Below are 11,527 nucleotides of genomic sequence, written 5' to 3'. Positions count from 1 at the left end.
TTCCAAAGCTAGATGGATTAGATGAAGTTAATTACCAGCTTGAGTATTTTAAGTTTACTGTAGCAAATACTCCCGCCCTAAAAGTGCAGCAAATTTCCTAGATACCTGCTTCTTAAATTGCCAAATATCATTGAGTTTGGCCATAGATATAAGTACGCTTAGTTGTTGCACCTTCGTCACAATATCAGTACAGGTTGCAACTCGAAAAGCCATGTCCCGAAAAGTAAACTCTCGTAAGTGCTGAGGACGAAGAAGAAAAGGAGTGATATCATACATTTATGATAATTTTTTTGTAAGCTTAACATGACAAATTGTTAGAGTCCCCAAATCTGATAGTGTTAGATTTCTCTAATGTATAAATGGGACGGTCCATTCTCAATTTGAACTTGATGTTTTGTACTTCAATACCACACAAGAGGGGGTGATTTGTGTGGTGTACAATTTTTCGCGTGCACGGATTATCGAAGAACCTGGTTCTTCTATGTGTTCCTTATACTACTGTTGCAAAATAATAAATGCAGAAAGTAAAGAACTTCCATGGTGGAAGAGCTCTAGTTATCTTCAACTTCTAACTCCTCCCTTATCTAGGATAGAGTTCTCTTTGAGTAAGGAGTCATTCTCGTTATCACTTATGCAATCATGTTATCACTTATGCAATCATTTCGTTCAGGAGATATCGGATATAACCAGTTAAGCTTATCTCCTTCACGTGCATGCCTTGTGCTCGAATCTGCCGTGTCTGTATACACTGTGTATGAACCTAGTTCATGCTTGAGTTCTTTTGTCAATCATCAAAACAATCTTCGCTTAGGCCAACAGAACCGGAGAATGTGGTCACATCCCCTACCATGTAAATTTTTGCTGTTTAGTGATGTATAAAATCACCACTGGAGTGGTTTTATTTAAAAGAAGAAAAAAAGAATGAAGAAAATCGGAGGAAACGAATTATGAGACCATAAAAGAATTTCAAGCTTCAGGGAAAAAAAAAGGAATTTTGTTTAGATCACACATTATCTTTTTCGTTCCCTTACATAATCAGTACATATTTATGCTCTCTTTTCCTCGCGGAAAATAGTTTCATACTGTCATTGCTATCTAAACGGAGCATAATAAACGTGGTTACTCTCAAAGACAATAAAAGCTAAAGTCGCATGCCGCGTGACCTTGATATTGTAAGAATTACTCGGTTGTGTTATATACAAAAGTTGCTGAGACTTATGTGGTAAGAATTAAGTTTGCCCTGCATCACTCAACAAGGACAATTCCTCCCAAGACGACCAGAAATATTTAAAAAAGACCAGCATCCTGCGTAAAGGTAGGTAGCTTTTGCATTAATGTGTCAATTATTGACTAAAACGTGGAATCCATAAGTCAATTTAATTATGCGTCTGTTTGACAAGAAAATCCGAGTCCATTGACCATGATGAGAAATCACCTTCTGCGTGTCCCCATCCTTCTGTATTTTTCAAATGAGAAAATCTGCGACTACAAATGTAAATATGCCAACTTTATAGAACAAACGTGATCATAGAAACATGCAATAGTTACATAGAAATGCCTTTCAACAAACATGTAATAATGAGGTACATACAGATTATTAACTCAGTGACTAAACTTCAAAGCGCAGGTAACCCCATGAATACCACAAGGTCAAACTGAATCACTTGCAATCTCACAATATGGAACACGAACATATGCTTTTCTTTGGGGTCTCGTCAATCTTCTTTTCTGTTGCAGAAAGACAAGTCTCAGCAGCAATAAAGGAGAAAATTAAAACATCAATGGTTTAACATCATAACCCTGGACTGAGATTTGGCAACCAGGGGCTAGAGCAGGGGATAGGGTGTAGCAGGACCACCTCAGATCTTCAAATACAGAGCTGTCTCTTAAGGTTCAAGACATAGACGGAGAACAATTATATATGCGTCTACAAAAATATTACAGTTAGCAACTTAACAAGAAGTGGAAACGAAATTCCTTAGAACTTAGTAAGTCCACAGTCATTAGATGCTCTACAGGTTGAGAGTCAGCAGTTATCTCAGGTCACACTATAAAGAGGAATATTATTCTAATTGTAGCAATCATCAGAAATTATGCACATCAATTGTAGACGAGCAAAATCCCTCAAATTTGGATCTTCAGATAGTTCAACAAAAAGTAGCAGTACTTGAAGGTGAAGAAATTAAAAGAATAACAGTGCAAATAAACCAAAATAGACGAGGTGAAAAAATAAAATAAAACAACAAATAACAACTACGCCTCAATCCCAAGCTAGCTAGAGTTGGCTATATAGATCCTCATTGACCATGTCATTCCACTTAGACTAGCATCAAGCCAATATTTGAAGATTTTGATCCGCACAAGTTATTTTCTATTTCATTTTTGGTGTAAGGAAGAACTGGTAGAAGATGTTGACACACTGATAGATGTCACTAATCCTTGTAAGAAGAACGAGGGCATAATTTTTGCTCTCCTCTGTACATTTGGATTTCAGCAGAAGCTTTGTGCTGTTTATATATAATAAATACTTGTTACCATTTTCAAAAAAAGTACTCAAAGTTTTCTACTAGTATATAAATCTTCACCGAAACTTAAAAAACTCCTAGCAAACTAAACTTGATCACAATTCATTGGATCAGCCTACATGAATCTTTTTCTTCCATTGTGTCACATTTTGGCAAGTCTATATGGATTCTGAGATATTGCAGGTTGACATAGGACATTACTAAGCCAACTCAAGCGACCTTCTCTCATTTTATCCTCTAAGTATGCCGCTTGTACCTTTGGTCAAATGTGACCAATTCTATTCTTGTATGACCTTACAACCATCTTAGCATTTGCATATTTGAAACACTCATTTTGGATATGTTGAACCTTAGTGGCCCGACACTCACTCTCACATAACATTATTGCTCTTATAACCGTTTTAACAACTTGTCTATCAAATTGTGTCCTCTCTATCATATAACACTCTGGTAGTATTTCTTCATTTCTTTTCTGATCAGTAAATATAAACTTATTAGCAAAGATAGCACCAAGCAAGTGCTTAAGTACTTCAAAGATGAGGTAGTTTCTCCCTTTTAGACTTGGAGGAAGTCTATGAGTTCTACCATCAATCTAGGATCATACAGAATTTACATTGCTCCACCAATACATGTTCTACAGGCATCTAAACTTCACGAAAGGTAAGGACAGATTTTTATCCACAAAATATCTATGGTTTCTCGCAATCCAAACTGTCCAAAATATACATAAAAAGAAATAGCTCTCCATATCTTCTTTTTGCTCTTTGTAATTCTTTGGCCCTGCCAGTTGTTAAGCGTATCTCTTATGTTTCTGGAAACACCAACAAATCCCAAATAGATTCGGGAACATGCACCAAATCTGCCATATGTATTAACGGGAACATGCACCAAATCTGCCATATGTATTAACGGTGCAATAATAGCACTTCTCCATTTCTTCAACCATCCTATTTTAATTGTGTATAATATTTTCATCTATTGTTTCATTCTCATAGAGCAACAACAACAACAACCTTGTGTAATCCCACAAGTGGGGTCTGGGGAGGGTAGTGAGTACGCAGACCTTACCCCTACCCCGAGGGAGTAGAAAGGCGGTTTCCGAAAGACCCTCGACTCAAGAAGACGAACAGAGACAATAAATCAGTACCATCAACAGAAATCACAGAAATAATAACAGCAACATAAGGACCAGAAAATAGATGAAAAGCAATAACAATAACAAGTAAATAAGGCCCCGTACTATGAAAAACAGAAGAATAGTATGAACACAACATTAACCACTAGCAGTCTAAAGACAAAATCCTATCAAACTAGTCTCTCACCCGAAACAATGTAGGAAAATGCTCAACTACCCCCTAACCTACATCCTAATGCTCGACCTCCACACCTTCATATCAAGGGCCATGTCCTCGGAAATCTGAAGACACGCCATGTCCTACCTGATTACCTCTCCCCAATACTTCTTAGGCCGCCCTCTACCTCTTCTCATACTAGCCAAAGCCAACCACTCACAGCTCCTTACCGGGGCTTCTCCTTCGCACGTGCCCGAACCATCTGAGCCTCGCTTCACGCATCTTGTTATCCATAGGAGTTACACCCACCTTCTCCCGAATATCTTCATTCATAATCTTGTCCATCCTAGTGCGTCCGCACATCCACCTCAACATCCTCATTTCTGCTACTTTCATCTTCTCGATAAGTGAGTTCTTAACTGGCCAACACTCTGCCCCATACAACATGGCTGGTCTAACCACCGCTCTATAAAAGTTACCTTTGAGCATCAGTGGCACTTTCTTGTCACACAAGACTCCAGAAGCTAATCTCCATTTCATCCACCCCACCCCCTCTACAATGTGTGACGTCCTCGTCGATCTCCTTATCCCCTGGATAACTGACCTAAGGTACTTGAAATTGCCTCTCTTGGGGATGACCTGTGACCCAAGCCTCACGTCCATGCCCGCTTCACTCGAGTCGGCGTTGAACTTGCACTCCAGGTATTCTGTCTTCGTCCTGTTCAACTTGAAACCCTTAGATTCAAGGGTCCGTCTCTAAACCTCCAGCCTCTCGTTAACGCTGCATCGCGTCTCATCAATCAGAACTATATCATTATATCAGCAGCGAATAACATACACCGTGGCACCTCCCCTTGAATATGGTGTGTCAGTGCACCCATCACCAGGGCTAATAAGAACGGGCTGAGCGCAGGTCCTTGGTACAACCCCATGACACCGAAAAATGCTCAGAGTCGCCTCCCACGGTCCTAACTCGAGTCTTAACTCCATCATACATGTCTTTAATCGCTCTGATGTAAGCGACCGACACACCTTTTGCCTCCAGGCATCTCTAAAGGACCTCCCTAGGCACCTTGTCATACACTTTCTCCAGGTCAATAAACACCATGTGCAGATCCTTCTTCCTATCCCTGTACTGTTCCACCAACCTCCTAATAAAGTGGATAGCCTCCGTAGTTGAACGACCCAGCATGAACCCGAACTGGTAATCGGATATAGACATTGTCCTCCTCACCCTCACTTCCACCATTCATGGTATGACTTAGTAACTTGATATCCCTATAGTTATTGCAACTCTGGATATAACCTTTATTCCTGTACAACGTTACCACCGTACTCCATCTCCACTCGTCTGGCATCATCTTCATCCTGAAAATAACATTAAACAGCCCAGTCAGCCACTCTAAGCCTGCTCTACCCACACACTTCCAAAATTCTACCGGAATTTCATCTGGCCTGGTTGCTCTGCCCTTGCTCATCTTACACATAGCCCCCACGACCTCCTCAACCTTGATGCGTCTACAGTACCCAAAATCTCGGTGACTCTCAGAATGCTATTCTCCTAGAGCCCGGATCTAAATTATTGCATTTACGCGCCATAATCCTGTCTAATCTCACCTCAACTTCACTGTTCTTATGCTGGCTAAACTTGCAGTGCATAAATTCAGTCTTACTCCTGCTCATCTTAAACTCTCTAGAGTGCTTCTCGTAGTTCAAGCTTTTGGTATTCACCTTCTTTAGTTCCAATTAACATAATATCATCTACAATTATCATATACCAGGCTAAGGTAAAAATGATATTGATAGGATAATAGAAAGTAGAGGGAAAAAAAAGGAAAAATCATAAAGACAATTCTACACCATGAATGATAAAACAAGTGTTGAGTTATCACAGCATATATTCAGAGTGACATAATGAACACACATAAAAAGCTGGTGTAATTATAAGCTCATGTTTTGAGTTGTTCATCCCACCTAGAGGCTAGAGCACATTCATGCTGATCTATGATAAAGCTAAATTCACCTCACAATACCCCAGCATATGGTGATCTATGATGAAGCTAATTTACTCACATAAAAGCCCAGGATATGTTAACATCCCAAGTTACCGTTGTCAACACAAGATGGTGGTAAAATGCTAAAGTGGCATTGATTCATTCTTCAATGCCCCATAGCAAGTTTTCATCTATGCTGACATACAAAGTGGGAACAAGATAAGAAATATCTTGGCTTTCGATGTTCATTCGCTTACAATTTTACCCTAAAAATGGTAATCTTACCATTTAATTGGTTAAACGATGCTCAATTTTCGTAACTTCCTCAATTTTACGTCACTGGGAGATAACTTCAAGTGACATTTCCCTATCTCTATGGCATTCATTTCAACCTCAACTCCCCAAATATTTTCGACACTTGGCTATATTTTATCTTAAAAAGGTTAATTAATGAGTCCAATTCGTAGAAGAGGAATAAAAATTATTCTCATTGTCCATCTTTATTGCCAGCCAACAAAATGCAACATCTACCATGTTTTACATCTTTATAGACAAGACTAAATATATAAAAAGCATTAGACTTGAAGGATGGTTGCCAAATTTCAGCGGACATAGAGTTAATTGAATCGATTTGACAAGTAGAAGAAATATTAACATGGAATCAGAGAAATGTCAAATCTTCACAACCTCCTCCTTTCTTCTCATAAAATAGCCATTTCTCCACACCACATGTGAAAGACTCCAACTGAACTATATCTGAACATCTTACGCTCTTGCCTTAGAGAAATGTCAAATCTTCTGAAAATCTTGGCAAAGCCAATAGATATCTCCAGCATAACTATGTTAGATGCATTTTACGTTAGAAATAAGACTCCCACATTCAACACTGTTGCTTAGGTTCAACACATTCAAAGGAAGAGATAAAAGCTTCTAGTTCTTTCTGTTTTAAGAACATAAAAATTCCATCAGGTTAAAATGTCCTAATATAAAACAGTAAGACATGGCATAGAACGCCAGCATATTCAGTAGTAAGGGGAACCTACCTGACTTTGCTTTAGCTATAGATGGTTGTACAACAGCATGCATGGTAATTACACCATTTGGTAGCTCGCCGAAAGGCGTCTTGCATTGACCAACACTCCTGCTGTTTTCCAAGATTTTGCCAGCACATATCAGTTTTACATCATTTGCCGCCTTGGGTGCAATTTTTTTATCTGCAGGGAAAACAACTGAATCTTATTAAAACAAAGCCCATAGACAAAAAGGTACAAAGAAGGATATGGACGGCCCTTTTCAAAGACCCCTGCAAATAAATGGACCATCAAAAAAGCAATAAAGCATGATATAAGAGGAAGTCAAATTTCAAAGTTTAGATGTCTACTCACTTTCTTGCACGGTATAGAGAAAAACATAAAGGTGGTTTTTCCAGGCTCTAACTTTATCACCTTTACCAATATAGGTTTATAGTTGGGAAAATTTTGGTCTTGGGTTTACCCCCTTGTTTGATAGGGGTGAAAATAGGACATATTGCAGGTTCAGTCTTAAGAATGTAGAAACTCAAAATTCTCTTCTAATTCTGAAGGAGTAGCGGTTTGTGTCTTGCTTTGGCTCTGGAAGAACTTTACCTGTAGCTAACCCAAAAGGCTTTAACTTTTGGCTTCATCTTTTTATTTTTTTTATTTTTTATTTTTTAATGTGAGGGTGGGCAAGTACTTTTTCTTCTGTTCTCTTCAAAACCAAAAAGCTCTGGCTGGAAGATTTACTTAGCTCATCCTGGCTGTACAGTATTTGAACATTGAATGACAAAAAATTTACTTTTATTTTTTTTGATGAAGAATGAAAAAAATTTTACTTTGAATCTTTTTCTACTTTATTGTTAATATGTAGAGTTCTTTTCCTTGCATTAGATATATATTCTTTCATATTTTTCCCCTGATCAGCACCTTATTTCACTAAGCATGTTTATCAATTTTGTTGTGCACTTAAAACCCCAATAGACAACCACTAAGGAATATGAGCTGTCTAGTGCTCTATTATTTTTGGTGTAAACAGGAGTATTTAGAAGAATGTGAATGTATTTTTGAAGTTTTAGATTATTTATGAGATTTTACAGAGAACTAGAATCTCTTCTAGTACTCCCTCTTGTAATTATGGATGGTTACACTGGTTTGGTGTAGTCCACCTTCTAATTAATACAAATATGTGAACTTTTCAAAAAAAAAAAAAAAAATAGACCTTGGTGCTTTCCTTCGCTTCTGGCCTTTGAGAGCACCGCATTTAACCCTACCAAGAATCCTAAGGTCCACGGGCTCTATTTCAAACTTTCCTAGGCAAAATGAGTAGGATCAAAATGCTTACTTGTCAATCTGATTTGGTGTCATTAGCTCAATGTTCTAGCTAACAAGTCCCCGCTAACAAATACTCTATTCAAACGTCTCTTAGCTACAAAACTGGTACTCACAGCAAATAGTTTGCAAGGCAGCCATTAGTATTCTTGGATATGTTTCAGTACAAGCCTCCAGCGGTACGCATTTTATGAGTATCTATACAAATAGTTTGCAAGGCAGCCATTAGTATTCTTGGATATGTTTCAGTACAAGCCTCCAGCGGTACGCATTTTATGAGTATCTATACACTCTTAGAATTCAGCATATATCTGACAATTTGGATACATATTCTACTTTCTTGTACAACACTATGAATCATGCAATTTTGAATATCTAGGTCACACTGGATGTATGCCAATCAAAGAAAGCGCCATTATTACTCTGGTGATGGTGGTGATTTTGATCTTACAAACAACAACAAATATATACCCTGCATTTTTTGACAATATGAACTGTAGGTTGGTTAAATTTGCCTTTTTTTCCCTTGAAAAAGTAATATATTACTGTAGTAGTATGAATACATTCCCATCATGTGATTTTGCAATATCATATGTGCAAGCAAGCAATCATAAGTGCACGAATATTGGGAGGATGCATAGAGGAATTTCTTATAATCTTGGGTTTAAACCAGGTAGCTGGCTTATAATGAGCTAACTAGTAGTATACACTATACAAGATGAGGTTCTATGGTGGATGATGTGGGCTTACAGCAGGCATCTTCCTTGAACGGCTACTTGTTTATCATAGTTATGGACAAACTAACTAATATACATAGGATGAAATTCTATGGCACTTGATATTGCATATGATGATGTGCTAAATGACAAAACTAGCAAGAGAGTTGACACAAAGTTGGAAACTATGGAGAAACCCTCAAGATAGTAAGGATTTTTGGAAAAGTAAAAATAAGACCAAATATATGCAGCCTAAGACTCCTGAACCCAATGATAAAAAGAATACAACACGCAATTCTTTCATGTGAAAGTCCAGCAAGGCACATGATGAAAGTTCACACCAGCTAAAAAAACTTCAGAAGCATGAAAGCTTGGACAGACTACACTAGAAACTCAGAACACTCGTACGAACATATTGAAGATGAGTCATCTTAAACGGAATTGAAGTTCAGAAAAAGAAATACCCCACTACAGTTCTTGACTCAAAAAATTCTGCAAAGATACTTTCTATCATTAATTCAATATTAGTACATTTGCGACTAACACTAGCACTCTTAGACTTTTTCAGAGGAGTTGCCACTTGACACAAGCTTTCTAACTAATAAGCTTGGCCTTAGAACGGTATAACAAGTTCAAAAACTGCCTATAAGTGACTTAATCTAGCATAAGTCAACTTTCAAAATATGCAGGTCACCTCAAGCCTATTATTTTTTAATAACCATGGTGTTCAGGCCAGCTTATGCACACCTCGACAAATTATGCGGAGTACCTACTACCTCCCACCAGGACATGTACCAGGTAAGTAACTCTATCCACCAATGCTTAGACAGATATGAAGAAATAACCTAGTGTTTTTGCCTCCGCAAGGATTTGAACGTGAGACCTCATGGTTCTCAACCCACTTCATCGACCACCAAGCCACACCTTGATGCCCCTTTTAGAACTAATTTTCAATGCAGAGGATCACATTGATTATAAAACTAAATAAGCTAAAACGAGAGTTGAAAGTCCTTAACTTTAAAATCAGGGAGGCATCATATGTGGGCAAATTACAACTGAAAACATGGCAAGAATGATTATACATAGCCCAGAAAAGAATTACACGATGCTTGACTGCTAACTAGGAAAAAAACTTAACAAAGGAGGGAGGCAGTAAACAAAACCTTTGGGCCACTCGGCGACAATTCTCTCTTTAAGCATAGCTATGGTGGAAGCAGGTGAGTAGCGAAAAGGACCAATATCTGATCCATCGTACAACCGAAATTTGAGCTCTATCAAGTCCTCCTCCGGCATTTGCCCACCGTCTTCACTTGTTTTCCGATCAACACCAACCAAACCTCCAACCTTCACTGGACTTCCCAATTTACCCCCAGCTCCTGAAGCCAAACACAGAAATTGAGTTCACACTGTTGAACCACTCAAACCCCATAGTTTAAAAGAGGGAAATAAAATAATTTTCTAAACTACAAGTCTAACACGAATATAAAAATAAATAAAATATTAACATGTACCAGTGATTAACGAGCAGTGAAAGAGGATATTTGAAGTATTATTGAGTTTGGTTGCATTGAATTTAGTTAAAGGGAGGGAGAAAAACCAGGAACCCTAGACCCCAAATCGATGACGTTGAACGTGAAAGCAAAACGGAAAGGAAGGAAACGTAAAATAGTGAAGAGCTTACAAAATATATACAGTGGGTTACCTTTTTTCCTCTTTCCTTTTTGGTCTTGTGTATGATTGGAGTATCGACTACGTAGAGTGTACGCCACGTGGGTCACGCCTGGCTCGAGCTGTTGTATCACTTTTTTCTGTTCGTTTTTCACTTTGCATTTTAATGGAGGTTTTCTTGAATTTACACTTTATCTTTTTACTATTACTATTATTAATTGATAAAATCATAAGGTATTTTTTTCGATAAATGGTAAGGTATTTGAGTTGTACATTTTTGCATCCTATGTTTTTGGCTCTTTGCTTTTATGATAAATGATTTATGGATGAGATTAATTAGTTTGTACCTTTCATGATTGTGAGAGGTGAACCATCTTTAGAAGCATTGAAAAGTTGATAATTTGCACACAAAACAACTTGAGCTTTCCATTCACCATTCGAAATACCAATTTGATCTAGTCAATATTTTCATTTCATTATTTAAAAAGAATAGCCTTAAAATTTGTTTTTTTGTTAAATAGTAGTATGTCATATAAAATAAACTACTTAAATTAGAAGAAAATCCAATCCATGAGTGCCATTGCTGGAAAGAAGCTTCAAACGTGTGTTTGGTTTTTTTTTTTTAGAGTTTTTCAATAGTTAAGTGACTTTATTGTGATAAAAGAAAGGAAAGTGATTTACTAAGTAATTTAGTCAACTTGAGACCATTTGAGGAATTTACTTCAAATTCAGTTTAACTAAGATAAAGGAGCATTATCTTGAAGTACATTAAAAAACGAGTGATGTTCTCTTAAATTCAGTATTAAGTGGTAGTAGTACAATACCTTCTCTTCTATTTGTAATGAAACCTTCCTTCTTAGTACAGTAAAAAAGAGCCATAACAACACTAGGATAAGTAAAAGAAAAAATGAGTATTGAGCCTGAGTTTGTAAAGGCGAGGTAGAACATTGCATTATAGCAGACAAAGTAAAAGAATTAGGAAGCGAT

At 37.5% G+C, this 11,527-nt stretch overlaps 1 protein-coding gene across 2 annotated transcripts; it reads right to left on the bottom strand.

The window, feature by feature from the left end:
• Positions 1-1,486: 1,486 nt before the first annotated feature.
• Positions 1,487-10,693, bottom strand: LOC107795627 (membrane-anchored ubiquitin-fold protein 4-like). Of its 2 annotated transcripts, none has more exons than XM_075234572.1 (4): positions 10,575-10,693; positions 10,036-10,248; positions 6,855-7,025; positions 1,487-1,728 (listed from the first exon to the last, which is right to left on the bottom strand). In XM_075234572.1, exons 2-4 carry the CDS (start codon positions 10,163-10,165, stop codon positions 1,673-1,675), a joined length of 357 nt encoding a protein of 118 aa, XP_075090673.1. In that variant the 5' UTR covers positions 10,166-10,248; positions 10,575-10,693; the 3' UTR covers positions 1,487-1,672. The 2 variants fall into 2 exon arrangements, with proteins under 2 accessions (XP_075090673.1, XP_016473776.1); XM_016618290.2 differs by lacking the exon at positions 10,575-10,693 and adding an exon at positions 10,384-10,546.
• Between the last annotated feature and the right edge of the window lie 834 nt (positions 10,694-11,527).

This window comes from Nicotiana tabacum, chromosome 17, assembly GCF_000715075.1.
Source record: "Nicotiana tabacum cultivar K326 chromosome 17, ASM71507v2, whole genome shotgun sequence".
Classification (NCBI taxonomy): Eukaryota; Viridiplantae; Streptophyta; class Magnoliopsida; order Solanales; family Solanaceae; genus Nicotiana; species Nicotiana tabacum.
The sequence above is the reverse complement of the archived record's forward strand: the minus strand, read 5'-3'. Positions and strand labels throughout refer to the sequence as shown.